Source organism: Myotis nattereri (assembly GCF_964212035.1).
Source record: "Myotis nattereri genome assembly, chromosome: 12".
In the NCBI taxonomy this organism is placed as follows: Eukaryota; Metazoa; Chordata; class Mammalia; order Chiroptera; family Vespertilionidae; genus Myotis; species Myotis nattereri.
The window spans coordinates 60,603,223-60,628,807 of record NC_138087.1 but is presented as its reverse complement, the minus strand read 5'-3'; the positions used below and the strand labels follow the sequence as shown (position 1 = coordinate 60,628,807).

General features: G+C 36.4%; 3 protein-coding genes and 1 pseudogene across 4 annotated transcripts; 1 reads left to right on the top strand and 3 right to left on the bottom strand.

The window, feature by feature from the left end:
- On the top strand, nt 1-1,005 carry LOC308528216 (olfactory receptor 13F1-like; the record flags this gene model as incomplete). The annotated part of the gene is given in 2 exon segments (XM_081103761.1): nt 1-27; nt 31-1,005. Coding segments are annotated over 2 exon segments (1,002 nt in total).
- A 2,338-nt stretch (nt 1,006-3,343) lies between these two features.
- LOC308527739 (SWI/SNF-related matrix-associated actin-dependent regulator of chromatin subfamily E member 1-like) lies at nt 3,344-5,516 on the bottom strand (annotated as a pseudogene). Its single transcript has 2 exons — nt 5,506-5,516; nt 3,344-4,143 (listed from the first exon to the last, which is right to left on the bottom strand). The product of its transcript is annotated as an SWI/SNF-related matrix-associated actin-dependent regulator of chromatin subfamily E member 1-like (transcript).
- A 161-nt stretch (nt 5,517-5,677) lies between these two features.
- Nucleotides 5,678-6,616, bottom strand: LOC308528221 (olfactory receptor 13D1-like; the record flags this gene model as incomplete). The annotated part of the gene is made up of 1 exon (XM_081103766.1): nt 5,678-6,616. One exon carries the CDS (start codon nt 6,614-6,616, stop codon nt 5,678-5,680), a length of 939 nt encoding a protein of 312 aa, XP_080959892.1.
- Nucleotides 6,617-22,288: 15,672 nt separating this feature from the next.
- LOC308528217 (olfactory receptor 13C8) lies at nt 22,289-23,251 on the bottom strand (the record flags this gene model as incomplete). Its single annotated transcript, XM_081103762.1, has 1 exon — nt 22,289-23,251. The coding sequence occupies one exon, from the start codon at nt 23,249-23,251 to the stop codon at nt 22,289-22,291; it is 963 nt and encodes a 320-aa protein (XP_080959888.1).
- Nucleotides 23,252-25,585: the final 2,334 nt, after the last annotated feature.

The following is a 25,585-nucleotide window of genomic DNA, read 5'->3' as shown; positions in this document are numbered from 1 at the left end:
ATGTATACTTTTATTCACTATGACAGATGAACAAGAAGGAATAAAATGGTCAAGACAAACTTAACAGTCATTTCAAATTTTATTTTTCTGGGATTTACTCACTACCCCAAAGTTGAAATCACCATAATTGTGCTGTGCTCGCTGATGTACCTGGTCACTTTGTTGGGTAATATTGTTCTAATCTCTGTCACCATCCTGGATTCCCACCTCCACACGCCCATGTACTTCTTCCTCAGCAACCTCTCTTTTCTGGACATCTGGTACACTTCTTCTGCCCTTGCTCCAATGCTGGCAAACTTTGTTTCAGGGAAGAACACCATCTCCTTCTCAGGATGTGCCACTCAGATGTACGTCTCTCTTGCCATGGGCTCCACAGAGTGCGTGCTCCTGTCCATGATGGCCTATGACCGCTATGTGGCCATCTGCAACCCCTTGAGATACCCCATTGTCATGATCAAGAGGGTCTGTGTGCAGATTGCAGCTGGCTCCTGGGTGGCAGGCTGCCTCACCTCCCTGGTGGAAACTGTGTCTGTGCTGCATCAGTCTCTCTGTGGAAAGAACATCATCGATCATTTCACTTGTGAAATTCTGGCTGTCCTGAAACTGGTTTGTGTAGACACTTCCACAGTGCAGTTAATCATGCTGGTAATCAGCGTACTTCTTCTTCCTGTGCCGATGCTTCTCATTTGTATCTCTTATGCATTTATTCTCTCCAACATCCTAAGAATCACCTCAGTGGATGGTCGAAGCAAAGCTTTTTCAACATGTGCAGCCCACCTAACTGTGGTGGTTTTGTTCTATGGGACAGCTCTCTCCATGTATCTGAAGCCCTCAGCTGTAGATTCACAAGAACTAGATAAATTTATGGCTTTAGTATATGCTGGATTAACTCCCATGTTGAATCCTATCATTTATAGTTTACGAAACAAAGAGGTAATAGCGGCTGTGAGAAAATTGCTAATTAGGGACTCTCTTTGTGCTCTTTTAATCCATAGTAACAAATAATATCGATAAACGTTAAGGGATATATAGTGGTCAATACACAGCAGAACATTGGGATAATGGGGGAAGGCTCTCATTTTAAATGAGATATGTGATTTCCCAAGTCTCTTTCTTGACCAATCACCAAGACTCTAAGATAATGTAGATATATTTTATTTATTTTTATTTTTTAAATATAGATATAGCCGAAACCGGTTTGGCTCAGTGGATAGAGCGTCGGCCTGCGGACTGAAAGGTCCCAGGTTCGATTCCGGTCAAGGGCATGTACCTGGGTTGCGGGCATATCCCCAGTAGATGTGCAGGAGGCAGCTGGTCGATGTTTCTCTCTCATCGATGTTTCTAACTGTCTATCTCTCTCCCTTCCTCTCTGTAAAAAATCAATAAAATATATTTTAAAAAAAAGACTGTTTAAAAAAATATAGATATAGTTTAAATAAACATATCTGAAATAAGTCTCATGATGAAAAATTTCAGTTTTTGTTCTGGGTTGTAGAGGATAAATATAACTTTGAAATAAGCATGAAAAGTTAGCATACTGAGTATTCAAAATTATGTACATGTAACATATAAATATAATAACTCTTGTGGATTTTAAAAGCTATTTTTTGATTAACCTCTATTTTAGGCTGAATTGTTTTCCTCCCAAACTCTCATGTTGAAGCTCTAACCTCCAAGTACCACAGAATGTATCTGCATTTGAAGATATGCTCTTTATAGAGGTGATTAAGTTAAAATGAGGCTGTTAGTTTTGGCCCTCCTACAACCTGAGTTGTGTTGTTCTAAGAAGAAGAAATTTAGGCACACATTGATACACCAGGGGTGCTCACACACAGAGGAAAGGGCATAGGAGAAGGTGGCTATCTGCAAGCCAAGGAGAGACCTCAGAAGAAATAAAACCTGGACTTCTAGCCTCCAGAACTATGAGCAAATAAATTTCTGTTGTTTAAGCCACCAAATCTCTGGAATTTTGTTATGGCAGTTAGCAAATGAAGAAAACCTGTTTTTCAGCATAGCTAAATTTAATGGAAATAATTTCATATTCTCCAAATGTGTGGCTGTGTTTTACATCTGTAGGTGTGTTTGTTCATGCAGACAGGTGTGTGTGATGTGAATGTCTGTGTACAAATGTAAAAGATATGCACAAATATATCTTGAAGTGTGGTAGAGGAGTGCCAGTCTGGAAGAAAAATAGAGAGTTTAGTGGTATGTTGGCCTTAGAGTGCTGACATTATTTTGTGAATTCCAAGGAGCTACAGGGTATTTCAGTGAAACTACTAGCACTGTTTTTTGCATGTGTGTGTATGTGTGTGTGCGTGCGCGTGTGCGCACGCGCTTTTTCCTGACACCTGGTCCTTAAATCCATGGGTATAAATAAACCCATCAGTGCTTAGACAGAAGAGACATGGTATCTATATTAGAGAATTTACAATACCCCAAACCCACTAAATTGGTGTAAATTATCGAAATTTATGAATATATCTTACTATATATACCACAATATTCGAGGACTTTAGAAAATGTACACCTAGCAGCTTTTATAGTATTGGAGATCCCCTCTGGACCAGATGACTAAATGCGAGGTTAATGTGTGAAACTTACTTGCTCTTTATCATGGAGTTGTCACCAGAGTCAGTGGGATTGTTGTGATGGTTTAGATCCAGGCTGAGGGCTGCCCATTGGTGTAGAAGAAAAGGACAGGAGATGTTCTGGGATTAACTTTACGGCATGTGAGAAAATCATAGCAAAGGTTTATCTGGTCTATTTAAAGGGTGACAGCTGTAAGACAGGTAGATAGATTGGGGTCAGTGGACTGACCGATCATTATCCAGTGCTAATCCTTAATAGAAGGGTGAGAGAGTGGAGCTAATAGAAAGGAGAGTGGCAGTAAATGTAAGCAATAGCATACACAGTGATATGACTTAAAGCTTACTAATTCCAACTAGTCATATTCACTTATTCTACCTCAGAGATTTCACTGCCTGCATAAGGGTAGGGTGAATATGATCTATGGGACTCACAACTCTCTGTTTCTGTCAGGAGCCTTCCTAAATAAGGCTTGCATCCCTTTTAACTTCTTTTGTTATTTGGCCTTGGGTTTACTATCTCCAAGTGGGTACTTTTCTGAAACTGACTTCACCAAATATCTATAAGCTTATGAGGCCTTTACTTGTGAAGACCTCTTAAGGCTTCTGACAGGATCATAGGCATTAGTCTTGTGGTTTGCTCTGCCTGATTTGAATCAACTTCAGTAGCACACACACTAGATCGCCATGGATCTCTCATTCTTTTATTGCCTATGACTAGTATTTTTTCTTAAACAAAAATAACATTTTTTTTTCATTTACAAAAGGATGTAGAATACATAAAACAAGGCAACATTTGTTTTTTTTCTCATCTTCTGGTATGGGATCTGGTGGTGGCTCCTCCACTGTTGCATGGTTGCTCTCCAAGCTAGTGTCACTGTCACTGGTACCACACTGTCACTAAGGATTTCACTGATGAGGTGGTGGTTTCTCTGGAAACGAGCGGTGGCTGTATGCTTCATTGAAAAGCCATCATCATAATCATCCGGATCTTCAGCAGGCCTAATGCTCATGTAAGGTTCTCCATGCGAGACTGCCTCTGTCGACTTTCTTCCCCTAAAGCAGCTTCTGCATGACTTTTTGCACTTGTGTAAGCAAGATACGTAGGGGAATTAGATTCATTGTATTCTATCTTTTCTGCTTCATATTTATTTAAATATTCTTGTTTTTCTTCATCAATGAGATCTCACCACATGCTACCAATAATCTTGCCAATCTCCCACAGCTTTAGGTCAGAGTTGGAAGCCTTTACGTGGTCCCAGACCTTTCTTCTATACCTCATGTAGGGCATCAACGGCTTATCTGGTGGCTTGGGGGTTTTGGAATTGTAATACCAGAAGATGCCATGACCTGGCTGTTGGTTCCCGGGTTCCCTCCCATCCTGTAGTTGTTGTAGGCAAGATGACTGTATGGATTGTATCCCACAAACCCTGATGTGCTGGGCATTTGTGTTGCAGGAGCTGGGGTGGGTTTGACAAAGGGAAGCGAGGCCGGAGCTATGGGCGCCTTTTCTGCCCACGGTGTCTCAGATTCATTCTTAAGGAACTGCAAACTCAATCTTCCAAAATGTCAGGAAAACTATCTTATGACTAGATTTTTTATATTTCATAATTTTTATTTTAATACATTAAATAGCAAGATGGGGTTAGCACTACAAAAATACAGTGAAAAAGTGATATTGGAATCAAGGTTAATGGTATCCTATATAATAATGAGGTAATATGCAAATTAACCCTCATGCCCTCACAAGATGGCTGCCTATGACCAAGCAGGCAGGGGGGTTAGTGAGGGATGACCAAATGACTGAACAGCAGGCTGCATGGGGTGACCAGGCTGGCAGGGGTGCCGTGAGCAGGCTGGCAGGGGGGGGGGGCAGTTGGGTGCAACCAGACCAGCAGGGGGGGGGGGTGCAGTTGGGAGCAACCTGGCCAGCAGTGGGGGGCAGTTAGGGGCAACTAGGCCGACAGGGGGAGCAGTTAGGGGCGATGAGGCTGGTGCTCAGAGGCAGTGAGCGATTAGGAGCCAGCGGTCCAGGATTGTGAGAGGAATGTCCAACTGCCGTTTTAGGCCCGATCCCAAACCGGCAGTCGGACATCTCCTGAGGGGTCTCGGATTAGAGAGGGTGCAGGCTGAGCTGAGGGGACCACCTCTGCCCCCGTGCACGAATATTGTGCACCAGGCCTCTAGTATACCCTATTAAAAAAATGCCTTTTAATGTTAACACATAGACTACCTCTGAATTGAAGAAGTGATAGGAGTGTCATGACAAATAAAAAGGTTTGTGAACAAAGTAAAGAGCAATGTTAAAATGGGAATGCGTATTAATTCAAAAAATCCTGTGTATCCTCCTTTCCACTGAATCCTCGTTAGTATAATAAAATAAGATATATGATAACCTGGTTCTCAATTAAAATCACAATATTATTCTAATTATCTATATATTCCTGCTAACAAAGTAAAAACTTGTAGAAAAAAAATCTCTTTCTCATTTACATGTCAATGCCTGTTAATCTAGTAACTACTGCAGCAGGAGTAGTGATATGGTATTATGAAAACCATGGACTTTACAACCAAAGAACTCAGGATTGAATGCCAACTTTTTTACTTCCTAGAAGTGTGACTTTGGAAAACTGATTTTGACCTCTCTGTGCTTTGGTGACTTCATTTGGAAGATGGATCCAGCAATGCCTATATCATGAGGTTGTTTGTGACAATCAAGTGAGAAAATAAATTCAAAACCAGTAACCAATTACAGACAGGAAAACATGAACTCAAATAGTTCTGTCAAAAAAGGGAATGAAAAATACGTGTTTTACTTGTTAAGTAGACATATGTACTAGATTTTCTTAGAAAAGCTCAATTTCATTTTTTTCCTTATTTTTAAAAGTTTAATCTTACTTCTTAGACCAGTTGTCCCTACATTTTTGTCATTTGCATTAAAAGATGAAGGTAGATTATTATTTTGAAATTTATTTCCAACTCTTAAATTTTGCGACTCTACATATAACTTTTCTTTTGTTGCATTTGTATTAAAAACCTTTGCCGCCAATCTATGAGCTTTTTTTGTGCATGACTTCAAAGATGTGTGTTTCTCATCCTTTCCTCCAGAACCAGTGTCTACTCACCAATTTCCTCAGAGCTCCATGCACTTCTGTATGCCTCAGGCTGTAGATGATAGGATTGAGCATGGGTGTTACTACTCCGTAGAAGAGGGCAATTAATTTGTTAAAAGCAGAATCTTTGGACTTTGGCTTCATATACATGAAGAGGATTGTCCCATAAAACACAGTCACCACTGTTATGTGGGCTGAGCAGGTGGAAAAGGCCTTTTTTCTTCCTTCTGCTGAATTGATTCTTAGTACAGTAGAAAGGATGGAAATGTAGGAGATACAAATCAACAGTAGTGGAGTAAACAAAAATATTACATTACCCAACATTATAGTAATCTCATTCAAGGAAATATCTGTGCAAGCCAGCTTGACAAAGGCCAATATTTCACAAACAAAATGATTAATGACATTTTTTCCACAAAAGGGCAACTGTATTGCAAGAATAGTTTCTGTCAGTGAGTTGACAAAGCCCAATCCCCAGGCGAGAGCAGCCATCTGAATACAAAGTGCCTTGCTCATGATGATGGGGTATCTCAGAGGGTTGCAAATGGCCACAAACCGGTCGTATGCCATCACTGCTAGGAGCACACACTCTGTGGACCCCATACTGTAGGAGACAGACATCTGCACCACACATCTAGTGAAGGAGATGGTTTTTTTCTTTGATAGGAAGTGTATCAACATTGAGGGGATAAAGGAGGATGTATACCAAATGTCTAGGAAGGAAAGATTACCAAGGAAGAAGTACATGGGCGTGTGGAGGCGGGAATCCAGGAGAGTTAGGCTGACCAAGGTGCCGTTCCCCAAAAGGATCACCAGGTACATCACCAAGCATGTCGCAAAAAGAAGTTTTTCAGCTCTCGGGTACTCAGAAAGTCCCTGCAGAATGAACTCGATCTCTGTCCAATTGGTCCTTTCCATTTCACTCTTTTATACCTGGATTAATCCAGAGAAAACTACAAGTTAATCTAATGAGTCTGTACTGTATTCACATATGAAGTGAGAGATCATTTAGGAGGGGCAACAGGTATCAGCACTAGCTGGAATAGTGGTAACAGCTGTGAGTTTAGCTTTTCCAGTTCCTCTTCTAGCTTATAAGGCAGTGTATTGAAGACATAAAATAATTATATTGATAGCTTATTAAAAACACAGGTTTCAGATTCTATTCTTGAGATTGTAATGCACAAGTTCTGAGGTAGGGAAGAGCTATTTGAATTTTGAATAAACATCTGTAATCTCTGAATCAGTGGACCTACAGGCCCAAGTTTAAATATTAGTATTTTGGAAAGAGCATGCCTAACATGTTAAAAATATATATTTGATTTTGAAAATACAGCTGGTTTAGGGTTTTATAATTTACAAATATGTTCATTACACTTATTTTATCATTACTATAATTCTCAAAGGAAAATAAAATTCATAGAGGCTATATATATGTATATATATACATACATATATATAGTAAGTGAAATGTATATAAAAACATACTTTTTATTCAAATTTTAATTTTCTTACTTTACTTCCCCCCCCCCTTTTAACTAAATGCTTATTGCTGTCCCCAAATTATTTAACTTGTTTAAGGAGTGAGAATCAGGCATATTTTTAAGTAGTACACTCCAGATGATTCTAATGCGCAACTGAGGAAGAGAGCTACCTGTCTAGTGGAGTGAGTCCAACTGTCAGTGCAGGTGAATCACATAGAGAATCCTTGTAAAAGATTCTGAACCAGTGGGCCTGATGTGGCTTCTAAGATCTGCATTTATTAACACGTTCCCAGATGCTGATTCTCTGCAGAACTCACCTGAATAGTAAGGCCTTGTAGACCATCTCTCTCCACAACCTTTGCAGAGTGCCATTGGTGCTTTAATTGTTTGTAGAACTGAATAGTAGACAATGCAAAACTGACACTTTGGGAGAGTTGGATGTGAGACTTCTGTGTTAGTGTGTAGCAATAAATTTTGTGTTCTTTAGATTTTAGCTATACAGTCAACCAAATTGCATACAATTTTTTTTATTTCTGCCCATATAAAAGTTGTTACTCTTCCATGTGTTGAATTTATAATTAGGATTAATATTTTCTCAAAACAGGAATTTGAGGTTAGCTCAAGCACCTGAGTTGTGTACCATAAAGCATGGAGCAAATGACTTTAATTTGAAAAAAATGAAAGAGTAGATATTAGTAGATGACCTTCTTTATAGCAAATAAATTAAAGAACATAATTTTGAAGACATCTCTTCATCCTCAAGGTATTTTGTGTCACTTTAAAAATATCCCTAGAGGGGGAAAAATTGATACAATGGATTAGTTTCTACTCAGTGTTTTCAGACAATGGCGTGTTTCTGGTATATTAAATTGCCAACATGTTATGCTTCTTTCCATAAAAACTCCAGCTTATAATGGTGAAACATATTAATCAGCATAATAGAATGTCTATATACATGTTGGCTATGGAAATGAGGCCTCTCATCCAAATCAAGCTGCACCCTACTTTGTAGGCACACATTTCAAAGAGGGTAGGAAAGGTTGGGTAGGCCAGCATATACTTCAATTTGCTTTAATTTTTTGCCCAGCTTCCAATAACCAGATCACAATCATATAACTCCTGATGTACTGCAAAAAATTATAAAAAATGTAATATTCCTAGTCAATGAGAGAGAAAAGAAAACCCAAGAATTGTTAAGCATAGCAAACTCTATCACACCATAAACTCTAGTGTAATGTAATGTAATATACTAATATTTTGTAATAGAGTGGCACCTTTAAGTAAAAAATACATTGAAAAGCTATTTGTAAAGCTAATAGAAATTGTTTTGCAAATTAAAATCCTATTTTCTTCAACATTATAATGAGAAGATAGGACTGCATAATCCTAACATCATTTCTAAATTTACATTACTCTGTTACTTTAATTATTCCACTGTTGTCTTCATCATCAACATTGTCTTCATCAGTTTTTATCAAATACTTAGTGTGCAACGTAAAACAAAAAGATTGGAATTTGATTGCCTGTATATACGGATGTCAACTTACTCTGAATCTAGGAATAAAATTTTTGTAGAAGCTTTGAAGGAACATCAGTTGTTTTGGGTCTGTCCTGAAGATTTTTTAGACAATATGTGAATCAGATAAAATGCCCTCTCTTCTTTTTTAGAAACATCTCCTAAAAGTTAATTTCTATTTGGAAATTGCAGAAAAGAATTATGGCGTGCATTTGCTATTCTAACAGCCCTGAGATAGTTGCTGGAAAAGAATCACTTGCAAATCTTTATAAGAGAGACCACCATTCTGCTTTAATGCTTTCAAGTGGGGGAAAAGGGGTATTAGGCAGTATAAAGGAAGTTATTTTCATTACTCTTATAATGCTAGTGTGACTTTTAAGGAGCAATCGACAAACACTCTGTTGAATATCATTGTCTGAAATATTTTCTCCACTTATGTTTACTTCCCTAAAATGGATTTCTGGGAACAAGGGAATGAAGATTTTTAAGATTTTTGATAGTTTCTAGTAAGTTACTTCCCATGAGATGTGTATATTAGATAATTTGATTTTTTTCTAGTTCTTTGCCATTATTAGATATTATTTTTGTTAAACAGGTTTTATTTTTGGTTAATGCTAAAGTAATTGTTAGAAAATCTTAGTACATTTATTTGATGGATCATTATGCACCTATTAATATAACATTTGTGAGGAATTTGTATAAGTACAAAAATGATGCTTGAATTATGTTAAAATGATTAAGAAACAAATAACAATTATAGCATTCTCTATAAAACCAAAACTTCAAGCAAGATAACCTAGATAGATTAGAAAGAAATATCCAAAACATTAATGGTTATCTTAGAGATATTTTTTATGCTTTTCTGAATTACCCAAATTCTAAAATAGATGTGCATAAAATAAAAAAATAATAAAAAAGAGAAAAACACTGAAGCAGGTATCCAATTAGGTTAGGAAGATGAACTCAGACAAAATGTTAAAATAGCGTAAGAAATGTTGATTGTCTTAGGTGTCTAGAGACCTAATACAGTGAGCTTGAGTTATACTGGTGTCCAGTTATTGATAGGAACACACTGTTTCTGATGGACTTAGTAGTTATAATCCCTACCCTGAAAATCCTCCAGGTAACAGTGTTTATTGTTTGTAGGAGGTACACCAAGAAAACTTGAGCTCTTGACTTAATCATATGTTATAAAATGAGATTGCAGATCATTGATTCCAAGAAAAGAATTGTCCCTAAGAGATGAAGTTCTTATTTGTAAAGGCTGAACTGGCCTGCCTAGCCATCTTCCAATCCTCTCTCCCAACCTCTAGTCTTTTATGAGAAATCACCATTCTGTGGTTTAATGCTGGGACTTCATCCAGGCCCCATTTCAGTGTTATAATAGACCTACGAAAGTTTGTGACCTTTTTTTCTTATCCACGCCAGAAGTCAAACTCTAGCTTTCTAGAAGGGCCTCTAACTTTCTTGTTTTTTGTTTGTTTGTTTTTTGTTTTGTTTTTTGTTGGTTTTGTGTTTTTTTGCTTTTTTAGATTGACTTTGCTACTTAAGATTTGGTTTTTAAAGTACTAAGATTTTTCAATGAAAAATACATACCATCTGCACTCTAAATTCTCTGTTATCCTCGCCAACTTTTCTAAAAAGATCAATTAAGACTAGTGATGATACTACACAAAGATTAATGGATTTTCCAACTCTCAATTTATAGATTTTGGAAGCTCTAATCTTTATTTAATATGCTACAAGGAAAGATGTACTATTTTAGCTCACAAAGAGAAGAATAATTGACATGTGAGGTTCTAGTATGAAGCACTTCATATAATTTTTATTATTTAACCTTCAAAGTAGCTCAAATATTGTCTTAAAATTTTACCTGTGAAGAAACTAATTTGATTTTTAAAAGTTAAGTACAATTTTAAATAACTTATAGTTGACAAATACTATAATTATAATTTAAACCCTTATTTATATGATCCCCAAGCTCCCATTTTTCCACTATACCACAATGTTTACTAATTTATAAACTTATAATAAAACAAAATTTAATACAATACAAGGATCCATATGATAGTTATACACACAAAATATATTTACCCCTTTTGAAAACATTGAAGACCTTGTCTTCCATTTATGAATATATTGTTCACAATAATAAATTCAAATGAAAAATATGCCCCAAATTCCTTTCATGTCTAGTGTAGAGAGAATTAAGGTCCAGGGTAGCAGAATTTGATTAGTAATAAATGAGAACTCCATCATTTTTAATATTCTTAGCCTTGGCCAGCTGGGATTCAGACTTACAGGTGTGATTACTTTTGCCCTCTGTTACATATTTTTTGTTTCTAATCCTTTTTTTTTTTTTTTACCATTAACACCTTTAACTACATATTTTCTCAAATGCTTATTGAGCGTAGTTTATGGGTCTTGATGCAGATAATTTTTACTTAAGATTTTATTGAATTGGATACTCAAATATAGTAGTCATTAGCCCATTATTTATAAGGGTCTGTTAATATTGAAAGCAACTTTCTCTTCCATGAACTACTTTGAGATTTAAAAAAAATTCAAAGAATATTCTGGTCTTGGAGATGATGCCTGGGATTTTGTACTTTTTTCTTTACATATATATTTTAAAACCCTACCATTAAGGATCGCCTAAACTCAGAAATGTTTGTATTTATTAATAGGGTATTTTTATTTTGAAATAATTTTAATAAAACTTCTCTATCTTACCTTGTGACTGGGTTTATAAGTCATCCACACCATCCACTTTATAAAGTAATAGAAAAAATCCCCAAGAATTTGAATTTCATTTGCATTTTTTAGATGAGACCAGAAAATTCTCAATTTTAAAGAAGGTTGCTCCTCCTTCCTAAACACACACACACACACACACACACACACACACACAAATACATATGGAAAAGATTAGCCATAGTTAGGTGAACTTGAATCTTCTGAAGAGGGTGTCAAGGAAATAAGACATATTAAAAAGAAAGGTCAGCGATGCAACTCTAGTTTTACATGATTTGCCCTGAAGTTGATACTTACTCAAGAGAGACTCAGCTTCTTTTGAAAGTCAGCTTAGCACTTATTTTTACCAAGTTCTTCAGTCCCTAAGGTTGTGAGTCAGAAACTTAGGATTCTCTAGAGATAAAGTCTCTACTTCTGCACATTCCAAAGACCCAATTATTTTGACGTAAAGAAAGTATTTTTTTAAATAATATTTTGTTAAATTTTTCAGTTAGAATTGAGGTACAGTATAGTTTCAGGTACACAACCCAGTGATTGGAAATTTATATAACTTCCATACACTTCTTGTAGTATTCATTGACTATGTCTATGTATTTGTGGCTTCAAAATAAGTTAGGTCTTGTATCAGAATATGTACAAAAGTTCTCAGAAAAGTTAATCTTCCCCAAGAATTTGCCACCCCCCAGCTTTATTGAGAAATAATTTACATTACATTTTATAAGTGTAAGGTGTACAATGTTATGATTTGATGTATATACATACTGCAAAGTGATTATCATAATACCAGTAAGGTTAGTTAACATATGCATCCTCTCAACATAGTTGCCTTTTTTGTGTGAGAGCATTCAGAATCTACTTTCATAGAAACTTTTTAATTTTTTTTTTTTTTAGGTATGAAATAGATGTTCTCATAGCAACTTCCTAGTATGCAATATATATTATTAACTATAGTCACCATGCTGTACATTAGGTCTCCAGACCTTATTAATCTTATAACTAGAAGTTTGTACCATCTGACCACCATCACTCATCCCTCTCCCTGCAACCCCAGCCCCTGGAAACCACAAATCTATTCTCTGTTTCTATAAATTCACGTGCCCTTGACCAGAATCAAAACCAGGACCCTTCAGTCCACAGGCCAATGCTCAATCCACTGAGCAAAACCAGGTAGGGCTTTTTATTTTATTTATTTTTATTGATTTTAGAGAGGAAGGGAGAGGGAGAGAGACATAGAAACATCAATGATGAGAGAGAATCATTGGCCGCTTCCTTTACTGGGCATGTGCCCTTGTCAGAATCGAACCCAGGGCTCTATCTGCTGAGCCAAACCAGCCAGGGCAGTCCATGTTTATTTGCTTCTTGTATTTTCTCTTTTGTTGTCTATCCACATTATTTGCTTAACTATCTCTTGGTAGTTTGATAGTTTTCCTTTTAATTTGCTTAAGCTCTTCATAGATTAACACTTTGCTCTCCAAATTTTTATAAATTTTTTTTTATTAATTTCAGAGAGGAAGGGAAAGGGAGAGGGATGAGAGAGAATTATTAATCGGCTCCCTCCTGCATGCCTCACACTGGGGATCAAGCTTGCAACCCGGGCATGTGCCCTGACTAGGAATCGAACTATGACCTGCTGATTCATAGGCAGACACTCAACCATTGAGCTATGCTGGCTGGGCTCCAATTTTTTTTGCAAGTACTTTTCCAACTTGTGGATTTCCTCCTTACTTTTGACATGTTATTTTAATTTTCATATGATCCATAAAGATATTGCCCTGGCTGGTTTGGCTCAATGGATAGAGCATCGGCCTGCGGACTGAAGGGCCCCAGGTTCGATTCCCAGTCAGGGCACATGCCTGGGTTGCTGTCTCGATCCACCGGGTGGGGGGGGGGGGTGCGGGAGGCAGTCGATCAATAATTCTCTCTCATCATTGATGCTTCTATCTCTCTTTCTCTTTCCCTTCCTCTCTGAAATCAATAAAAATATTTTAAAAATATATGAATGGACTTTTCTTTTATGACTTGATTTTTTTTTGTTTCATCTTAGAGTGGAGATGAAGATACTTAAATGCATATGCATACAATTGGGCTAGTAAAATAGTCAAATTCTAAATTATTGGATCTTAGAGCTGAAAATCATCTTTAAATTAATCTAGTTATAACCCTTATGAGATGACAGCAAACATCTAAGTATGGTTGACATTAATCTTATTTCTGTCCCAAACCCAATGAGGCCACACAGCTTATTTGGGCACAGTTGTCATTGTTAGAATTGCCTTTATATATACAACTCTATATGCAACTCATCTTTCCCTTTCAAACAAGAAAAAATAAGTATATGTTCCTTTCTTGTGACAGCTTTTAAAGTATTTACAGATTGCTGACAAGGTTGTTATGTGGTAAAGAGTACTTATCATGGTTCTTGGTATTTAACAGGCCCTCCATAGAAGATGGTTAACATTATTTAACTAGAGGCCTGTTGCACGAAGAGATTCATACAATAGGCCTTCCCTTCTCCTGGCTGCCAGCACAGGTTTTCCTCCAGCACCTGGGACCCAGGCCTTCACTCCGGCCGGAGACGCCTTCAATCTTGCATCTTCGCTGCTCCGGCTCGCCTTCAGTCTTCCCTTTGCTGCTTGGAGCCTACGTATACAAATTAACCGCCATCTTTGTTGGCGGATAATTTGCATATCATGCTGATTAGCCTATGGGAGGCGTAGCGAAGGTATGGTCAATTACCATGTTTGTCAGTTATTAGATAGGATTACAAATCAGTGATTCTGAGAACAATTTGCCTACTGTTGATACTATAAAGAATCACTTTTACTTGGTGTTGGTAAATAAAATAGATGTACAGTGGGGCCTAGACTTACGAGTGTCCCGACTAACGAGTTTTTTTTTTGAGATACGAGCCATCTCTCGGCCGATTTTTTGCTTTGAGTTGCAAGCTCAAAAAAATTCGGGTTACGAGCCAGCTTCAGATACCCCACCGCTAGTTGGTGCAGCGAACGTCACAGTGATTTGACATACAAGTAATTTGAGTTATGAGCTCCATCACGAAATGAATTAAACTCGTAAGTCAAGGCCCCACTGTAATTGTGTTCCAATATGAAGCTATAAAAACCAATAGAAAGAGTATCAAAATGAACCACTGCCACCAAAGAATATAATCTATTCCTTAATGAGTTGGGGAAAATACCGATTCCTCGTATGAGATAAAATTATATAACTTACTGAATTTGATTACACAAAGCCTTGGTAAGTCATTTAAGATAATTCCATCTAAATTAGAGGAGGCTTATTTTTCCTGATAAATGCATTCAAGTAAGTTTAACTCAGCAGGCACGCTGGCAGACCAAAAAGCCACGGGAGACAAAGTTGAGTAGTGTACAGCTCCAACAAGTCATGAGCTCCTGCTTACCATGGCATTTCAGCAACGCCTTCCGGGTGGCCTTTCAGCTTTCACTCTTGCCTGCCTTCAGTCTAGTCTTCAGACAGCAGCAGGATGGATCATCTTAAACTGTGATACCGATCAAACCACCACCCTCTGCTGACGGTATAACATGTTATTCCAGCTGCGTTTCTGTTACAATTTGTTGTTGCCTATGCCTTATTTGTTAAATATTTTTTGAATACCACCTCTTGTTTAGGGCACAGTTGCACATTTATAGTAAGCTGGGCAATGACCACCACTTGATATCTTACAAGGACTTACTTCTAGACAGTGACTTTTTTCTGAAGATGAGAGGAAATGCTGTATTCTGACTTTCATATGTTTCACAGTTTCCTATAAAACAAAGTAGAAAATATTTGGAGGAAGCAGAGCTCATACTTTCACGTATTGGGCTGTCATTCCCATGCTCATCTTTGGGTGTTTGATTGCAGCCAGGGCTCAGGTAGCTCATCCTACATTCCTGGAACTCTGTGTGGCTTGGGGGTGGGTGAAAAACTAGGTACGACAGGAACACAGGCACTGGCAGGTAAGTATGGGCTGATTCCCTTCTCACCACACAGGTCTGCGTCCAATGCTACCAGATGCCAAAGGGACAGATAGATACATTTGTAGTTGCGACGAGTGCTAGGTAATGTTAAAAATGACATATTTATTTGAGACATATTTCAAATTTGAGTCCTCTAAAATTGCATTGCAAATTTGAGCAATCATAAGAAATCTCCAACAAAAGATAAGGGGTTTGATCAGCCCTAGTGCCCTTACTCACATTTGTATTATAATCAGTACAGATATATTCTCACTGAACCATCTCATAGATATCTGATCATATAGCTACTGTTAGAAATCTTGGGCATCCGTATATTAAAATTACTGTAATAAATGTTTAATTATCTAGATGCAGATGAGCAAAGACTTTATTTGTTGTTCTCCAAAAGAACCCTGATAGAACAGGTTGCTCTTTGAGGGTCTTAATTATTTCACAGTGATTCTGAATGGATGTGATGAATGGTGCATTTCAAATGTGTGCTGATTAATATGATTATTTGTTTACCATTTTTGTTTACTTGCCATTTATCATCTTGATGGCCCTGACCTAAGTACTTGACTTGTACCATATTTAAATGTTATTATAGATTATTTAAATCCGGAGTTAGAAAAACATCTTACTACTGATTGAACTTCCCTCTAGGCAGTAGGAATCCTACTCAGGATTCTCCTTTATGGTGTCCTTATCCATGTTGTCCTGGATTTACATGTATATTGGAGAAAAAATAACTTTGTACTTTAAAAGTTAGATCATTCTATTTCCAAACGACTGTAATGATTTTTTAAAAATCACAACATTAATTATATGGGCCCTCAATTCATTTCCCAGAACAAAAATGGACCATCTGCATGACTTTATGTCTTCTAGGAGTCACAAACTCAAATATCTGCACGGCTATGCACTTGAGTAAAACCAGTTGAATAAAACAAGTTGAGTGTTAAGCAATATAGAGGCAGGAGGACTGTGGCTACTCTTTTAAATTCTATTTAACTAAACAAAATGCATGTGCTATATATTATTCCCTTTCCCACCAGCTTATCAACCCCTCTATGCAATGTTTTCATTAGGCTATGTCTTCTTTACTCTATCTAATTACATTTTATGAATGACATGGTGATGGCAAGTGCATAGAGGACTGCTTTCTCTTCACAGAATAAAATGATTCCACTTTTAGAATTTCCTTGTGGCTGATCTCATACATTCTTTTCTTTCATAGAAATTGTGACTAAGGAGGAGAATTGACTCTCTTAGGAACATCCCCAGATTCCCTCCAGAAAACGTGTTGAGGGGAATGTTGTTAAAAAGTTACAAGTTTACTTTAACAAGCTTGACTTTAGTTGCAAGCACATGGGATCCTATCTCTATGTAACCTATTTGTATCTTGGTATCAGAGAAAAGTAGGTCAGTCAACTTTTAATGAAGCCCTCTGAGATGTAGTTCTCTGCTTAGATGTAAATATCTTACTGTTTTATATTCCTGTGGGAGGAGATTAACAGGTTATGAGGTAACAAGTAGAAAAGAAATGATGTCTTCCTAGGCTGACTGGCCTCCTTGGAACCATTGTGTTTTACACCATCAGAGGTCATGTAGAACTGAAAATTATTCTTTGTCTATTTGCCAAAGAGATGGATAGGAAGGTCTTTTAGCAATAAAAAATAGACACACACACACACACACACACACACACACACACACAGGACTGGTGCACTAGATTCGTGCACTGGAGGGGGGTGCGTACCTCAGCCTGGCCTGTGCCCTCTCACAGTCCGGGACCCCTCAAGGGATGTCCGCCTTCTGGGATCGGGCCTAAGCTGGCAGTCAGACAGCCCTCTCTCAGTCCAGAGCTCTCGCAGTCCAGGACCCCTTGCTCCTTACCACCCATCTGCAGCCGAGGTGGGAGAGGCTCCTGCCACTGCCACTGGGCTTTCCAGCCATGAGCCTGGTTTCTGGCTGAGTGGCGCTCCCCCTGTGGGAGTGCACTGACCACCAGGGGGAAGCTCCTGTATTGAGTGTCTGCCCCCTGGTGGTCAGTGCACATCATATCAACTGGTTGTTCCTACATTCGGTCAATTTGCATATTATGCTTTTATTATAGGAGATATATATATATATGAAATGTATGAATTTTGGAGTCTGTTTAATTGTGCCACTTCTTGCTGTGTGACCCACGGCAATTTGTATAACTTTTTTTGGACTCCACATTCCTTACTGTAGAAAATCACATATATCTTCAGGGTTTTATGAGGATTAAATATATCTGCAACTTAAGTGATGTTGAATGTATTCCCTTCCATGAGCTACATAAAACATTACTCACTGATGTGTTTGCTTCATTTTAATTGACCTGCAACAGGGAAGAGGGCCCTTCCTTTCTTTTCTCATTTCTCTGAAAATGCATGGGTGTTGTCCAGACATAGTCATGGAAAATTTTCTATCGGGGCTCAGTAAAATTATTGTTCCTTTATTTTTGTTTGCGGTCCTACTGATCCTCTGACAGCTTTGGCCTACCACTGATGACTCTCCAGCCTGCCCTTCAGGAGTCATTCCTGAACCAATTGATCCCTCTTCTCTACTTTAATGTCTCTGGTATCGCCAGTGGTCACAGCTCCAATTTCCTTTCTTAGAGTTAGGATATTCCCTTTTAGGCTTCTTGAGGCTCTCTCTTCTGTGATCTCGGTGACTCTACCTATCCACCAATCCATACCTCTCTTTCTATCTCTTGAAACTAGCTTCTCCTTTTAGTGGTCCTCCTCCTTTCTTCCTTAAAATTTAGAGTACAGTCAGTAATACTTGCTGTACTTTCTTCATATCCTGAAGAGGTATTACCTATAACATTTGCATCAAAAATCACACCATCTACAGCATCAAATTGAATTTCCATCATTAGTGTTTAAATTTTCATTTCATATGATGGCTAGACTATATCTGCCTGGTAGATGTAGTTGCACTATCACCAGAGCAACCGTGGTTGTAGTTGAACTCTCCCTATTTCCCTGGCTCTTTGATTTTTCAAACTAAGACCCTTTCTTTAGAGTGAGAGAAGTGCTGTCAAGAGTAGATGAATGAGCTGGCATATTTAATCCTCACTATAAATAAGAAATCTGAGGCTCAGAGAAGTTAAATTACTTGCATAGACTATAGATTAGTTAGATAGATGTGGAGGTGAGATTTCAGTCATAGTCTCCTGAATTCACCTATATATCCAAAGTTAAGAGCTTTGGAGAAATTCTGAGGTTAAATTCAGTTAGGCTCTATTAACTTTCTTGCCTTCTAATATCTTAAATTTTCCTGATTCAGGTGCAGCTGGACTTAGGTATTTTCCTTCTTACTAGGAGGCAGTAGAGGAAATAATATATTCAGAGTCAAGACCATGCTTTGAAAACTAGCATTACCACTTAGAATCTGCATGATCTTAACTTCTATGAGTCTTACTCTCTTCACCTGTAAATTAAGAGCAAGGAGATATACTTTTCAACATTACTGTGAAGATTTAATAAAAATAAGATGTAAATATATAGCAACAATGCCTTGTGTATTGGCTTTGCTTTCAAATTTTATAGTTTCTTACCTTTCTCTTCCTTTTCCTTTTGTTTCCTTCATTCTCTCTTCATTAAGAAGCTGTTTTCTATAAAATACTAAAAATGAAAATTTCCCTCAAAAACTGATTTTTTATATCTATTAAATTTTAATATACCATATTCAATTATCTTTTATTTCCTAGCAGGATTGATATTGGAGATACCTTTTACAAAGACTGAGTCAGAGCTATCTATTAACCAGCATGACTACTAACTGTAAACAACCAGTATTGTGGTACTAGTGAGTACAAGCTCAGGTCTGGTTGTATAAGATTTTAATATTTTTCTTTGTAATTTTTTCTGTGATCTATAAAGCAAAGCTGAAATCGAGCTGACATACATTACTATGGCAGGCATTCATTCTGATTTATTGGAGTACTTGCCATAGAAGTTGTTAAATATTTTTTTAATATCATGGCTACTCATTAGTCATTTAGAAGTGTTATCTCAGGTTATGGAGTTTTTTAAATTAATAACTTTTAATTTAATTGGAAGAATATAGAATATGTAATATGATTTCTTTGAAATTTGCTGATTCTTGCCCTGGCCTGTGTGGCTCAGTTGGTTGGAGCATTGTCCATTACACCAAAATTGGTAGATTTGACACCCCGGTTGGGGAGCGTGTGGGAGGCAACTGTAGATCTTTCTATCTCTCTCTCTAAAATTTGTTGATTCTTGCTTTCTGCCTAACAAAATACCAATTTTTATGCATATTTTATATGTGCTTTAGAAGAATTTATATTTCATAATAGTTGGGTTGCTAAAGTTGTCAGTTGTTTTGTTCAAATCAAAGACTTCTTATATCCTGTTTGTGACTTCATATATTTCTATATTTTTGGAACTAGGTTTTCTTTTATCTAATGTTGGGGAAATATTAGCTACTTACACAGTTATGAGGATCTAATGATATGATCTTGATAAATTATTTTGAAAACTAAATATACCCTTCTGAAGTTTTTAATCCATTTATTTACTTACGCATCAATTTAACATATTTATAGAAATAACATACTATGTGCTAGGAATGGAACATAGGTAGGTGCTAGATATGCATTAGGAAAGAAAAGACTTATATTTTCCTCAAGGTCCTAAGTTTGTTTCTTCTCACACATATTTTAGGGTCTCCTATAACTATTCAATTTTTTTTCATATGATGATTATTATGTTATTTTAGAGTACATTAAAGAGGCTTTCATAATCTATATTTTAGACACAAGAAAGAAACTGCAAAAGAAATACAAATATCTTGTCCACTAACTTCTGTTATTTGGTTGTGCCTGAAAATGATAGCCCAGCCAAATCTATTGCTTACACTCTTATCTCATTCACTAAATTTCTCAAGCAAAGAATTGCGTGTTTTATTTCTTTAAAGATATTCAAGGCTAAAGACTTGAAAGGCTATTCATTAACCAGAAGTAAAGCTGAGAAACATATTCAAACCTCTGAGGAGGTGGCACTGGTAGCTTCTGGGTTATAGAAAAGAAGAAATGAAAACTGAAACCAATGCTGGAAGCAGCGCAGAAGTTGCCATTGTCACGGCGAAGAACCACAGCTGGCCAGATGCTGACAGGAAAAGAAGCACATAGGGAGGTCCCTTATCTTTATCCAACCTACTTTCCATTCTCTCTAGCAACTCTTTTGGAAGAATTTAACAGAAGCTAGCTAGTGAAGGAGAAATGTGGTTTTTACTGTGCCAATCCCAACTCAAAGCGGAGAATAGAAAAATGGATTTGAAACTCAGAGACAATAGTTTAATAGCATCAAAATTACTCCATAAAAAGTAAGGATGAAAACCTTGTGCATACTCAAAGCTTTATGACCCATTAAAGTACACCCAACTCTAATAATAATAATAAAACAGTCAATATTTATTTAAATTTAGTATGTTTCAGGTGATTTTTAGTGCTATGCATGAACTAACTTATTTAATCTTACGAAGAAACATTACCTTCTAACAAGAAAGGAAGATATTATGGACTTATTTTTACAATTTAGAAGTAGTTAAAGACTTTTACTTCAGATTTGTGTTTTAAACATAAACTCTCATAGATTCCTCAAAGGGCGAGATCTGACTCAGTTCCTCCAATGGCATTGCTTTCCTCCCGTCCCCCCCGCCCAGGGCTGTACTCAGCAATAATGACCATCTCAGTTTTGAGTTATCTTTGTCTTATCTCTCCTCAGTTCACTGAACAACTGGACTCTCTTTAGCCATTTCTAATCCTCTTATCGCCGTTTCTGTCAGTTATCAGTTCTGTCTATTTCTCCTACTGCGTAGGAGCTGTGTGATTCAATGCAGAGTGGGAAAGAAGTCTTCATTACAACCTGGTTGATCAGATTTCTTTTTGAATTACTATTGTTACCTCGAATATGACATAAATACATTTCTAGTTTTATAGATGATGTGATTCATTTAGTTATTGAAAAATATTTATTGAGCATCTATTATATGTCATGTTCTATTCTAGGCCTTTGCAATGTAGGGTAATAAACAGATAAGTTCCTACTCTCAGAAAGCTTATATGTGTGGTAGACAGAAATAGTAAATAAATGAACAAATTAAAAATGCATATATATAAAAAATGAGTATATATATCATGTGCTGATTAATAATCACTTGAATAATTAATAATGTACTTTAGTTTATAAATTTCTTTTTAGAACACTTTTTGCCTTTATAGTTTTCTGAAGGTTTAAGAATAATTATGTTTTGCTGGGGCTTCCTAAGAGATTTTCACCATTTTGCATTCCCATAATGTTATTTTTTAAAGTAACATTTATTTTTTTTTAAAGTTAGCATGTGCATATATAGGAAACTAAAAAATACAAGCAAAGAACAAAGGCATCCATAATCACAAGCAGTTTATAGTCTGTCTGTAATAGTATTTTTTATAACCACAAGTATGTGTTATTTCTGCAGTTAGAACAAATACTGATAGTAATCACAGCAACCAAATCAAAATATTTTATTATTTTTTAATGATCTGCTTTTTAAAATTGTATGAGAGAGAGAGAAACGTTGTTGTTTTACTTATTTGTGCATTCATTGATTATTATGTGCCTTGACCAGAGATCAAACCCACAATCTTGGTGTATTTGGACAATTCTCTAACCAACTGAGCTACCCAGCCATGGCCCCAAATATTTTCATAGTATGGTTTTGAATGAGATAGTAAATTCGTTTTCACATGGTAATTTTCTCTATTTGCATTTTGTGTCTGCCACAGCTTTGAATGGCGAGTCACATAGTATAAATCAGTATTCATCTATAGTCCATCAGAGACGTTTTTCCTTCCCAGCATGTTCTTCACAGCAGCCTTTACATCTTTGTTCCGAAGACTGTAGATGAGAGGATTGAGCATGGGAGTCATCACTCCATAGAAGAGGGAGATGAGGGCCTCAATGATGTCTTGATTATCTGTACCAACAGACTCTTTAGACTTGGCCTTTGCATACATGAAGAAAATGGTTCCATAGACTATAATCACCACTGTCAGGTGGGCTGAACAGGTGGAGAAGGCCTTATATTTTCCTTCAGTGGAAGGGATCCTCAGAATAGCAGCAACAATAAAAATGTAAGAAAGGGAAATTACTAGCAATGGAATAACCAGAAAAATCAAATTTGACCCTCCCATGCTGATCACATTGATTGAAATATCAGCACAGGCCAGTTTCAGGATAGCCAGAATTTCACAGACAAAATGGTTAATGACATTGTTAGCACAGAATGGTAATTGCATTGTGAGAGATGTCTGCACCACTGAGTCCACGAGCCCAGAGACCCAGGACCAAGCTGCCATGAGCATGTAGGCACCTTTGCTCATGATGACAGGGTATCTCAGTGGGTAGCAGATGGCCACATAGCGATCAAGTGCCATCACGCCCAGAAGCATACACTCTGTTGTCGCCATGGCAAAGGAGAGAAACATTTGCACCATGCACCCAGAGAATGAGACACGTTTCCTTACTGTCAGAAAGCTGTCAAGAATTAGTGGGGCAGAGGAGCTTGTGTAGCAAATGTCCAGGAAGGAAAGATTACAGAGGAAGAAATACATGGGGGTGTGCAAGTGAGAATCATAGATGATTACTGAGATGATAACTCCATTTCCCAGCAGGATCATCAGGTACATCCACAAAACTAGCAAAAAGAAAACTGTCTGGAGCTTTGGGTGGGCAGAAAGTCCAACCAGGACAAATTCTGTCAATATGGGGTAATTGGTCCTTTCCATATCATGTATACCATTTCTCCAAAAGACTCTCTGGATGATAGAACAGAAATTTGTTAAAACATTGTAGGTAAGCGCTCCTCCTTTAAGAAACATATTCAGTTACTGTATGTAGTTCTGTATTTGGATGCAACAGTATAACTCCGGAACAAAAATTGTAAAATAAATGATAATACTGAGAACATAGAACCCATTTCCATCATCCTGCTCAGTTACACCTGATGCACTGGATTTGAAGCATGTTCCCCATTCTACAAGAATACTCTCCTTTCTCTCTTACGTTTGTCACTGGAGATGACTATTAGTTGTCAATTAACATGTTATTCTGAGTTGATTTCAAAAATTAATATTGTCTGACAGATCCTGTATGTATTTGAATGCTTGACCCAAGGCTACAAGGCTGGCATCCTCCAGGCACAGTAGACCTACCATCCTGTTAGGAGACCATGAAAATATTTTGATTTCTTTTAAAATCTGAATAAAGCAATGAATTTTTAAGTTTTAATACATAGTATCCATATATTTATCTTTGTGCCAATGCAGATATAAAGTGTAATATTATTGCATAGAAGAAAGAGCCCATAAAGGCAAAGTGCCGTAGGCCCATCAAAATCATAATGCAGTGCTGTGTGGTTAAGTCACTTTCTAGAGCTCAGTATGTTGTGCTGTTGGTATAAGCAGTCATTACATATATGCATACAGTCTCATTGAGGACAGGTGCCTTATTGAAATGACATATATTTATATTACTTCAGTATCTACTTCAATTTGATGAGGAATTTTGTGTTCAAATACATACATACATACATACATACATACATAAATGTTTTTTAATAGAAATGAATTGAAAGTATTTACAAAGTCAATTTAATAATGAATAGAGTGATGTAATGTTGTGTATTGTAGGCTACACTTGTTTATTTTTACTTTATGTAAGAACTATAACTTAGGGATCAACTGTAATAACTACTTTTATTAAAAATGTATACATTTAATTAAGTCAGTGACATGCAAACATTATTTTTTATCAAATAAAATTTATATGGAAGCATAATATAGGAAACAAATTAAAAGGACAATTTCTCTGGTCAAAGTTACACTGCTTTGCAGGGAAGGAAAAAGCACTATCTTTTAGTACCTTATTCACTCTTCCTCTCTCAATTTGGTTTCCAAGGGGCGTAGTTTGGACACAAATGCAGTAAGTGAGGAGTAATATTGATAATCTGCATTTTAATAATTTTATTATCAAATAAAATAGTAATATGTGTATTGATTAGTCTATGCCATATATATTTCTAAGTGATTTTTATGCATACGAATCCAAGGAATTAAGAACTATTATTGTATGCATATGGATTTTTCTTATTAGCCTTTCTTAAATATTTGCTAAATATCACCAGTAAATCATAACATGAGTAGACTGAAGAAAATAAAAAGCAATTATTTTGTGAGATGCAAGAAATAAATTTGGTGAAAGTCAATTCACAATTTTCATATAAACTATTTGAAGTTTAGAAATAAAAGGTAACTTCTTAATCTTAAAAGGAAACCATATACCAAAAACCAGTAGCAACTTATTATTTAGTAATAATTAAGACAGTTTATACGTTTTCATTAAGATCTATAATAAGGATGCCCATTCTTACAGCTACTATTTAACATAAGTAAACCTGTTCAAAATCACAAGATAAGAAATGGCAGAAGTAGCAATAAAAGGAGACTGAAAAATTTATAAACCTAATGAGAAAAAATTAGTAAAATTCTGGATGTAAGATCAATGGAAAAATCAGTAGGTTTCCTTATATTAGCAATAAATGATTAACAAACATAATGGAAATTAACAATAAAAATATGAAGCACCTGTGTTTTATCTTAAAGCATGCACAAAATATTTATATAAATCATTTAAAAATTATAAATAGCCTAATAGACTGATTACTTGAAAGGGTAAACATGTTAATAAATGGTATAAAAATATAATTTCCCCCCAAATTAATCTATATATTCAATTAAATACATTCAGAATTTCAGCTAGTTTTGTTTTGAGGAATATGAGTACTCATTCTAAAATTTATATGGAAGAATAAAAGTACACACCTTGAACAATTAAATTTATAAAAGAAAAATAAGGAGAGCATCCATATTTGAAACACACTGTGAGCCACAGTAATAAAAATATTATTATAATGGTTCAGGGACATTTAAATAGTCTGGTAGAGAAGAAGAGATCTCAGATACAGACACATGATTGTATGGGAATGACAATGTCATAAAACTCACCCCAAAGCAATGGGGAAATAACAGCTTAGTAGAACATGTTAGGAAAATGCTCTTATA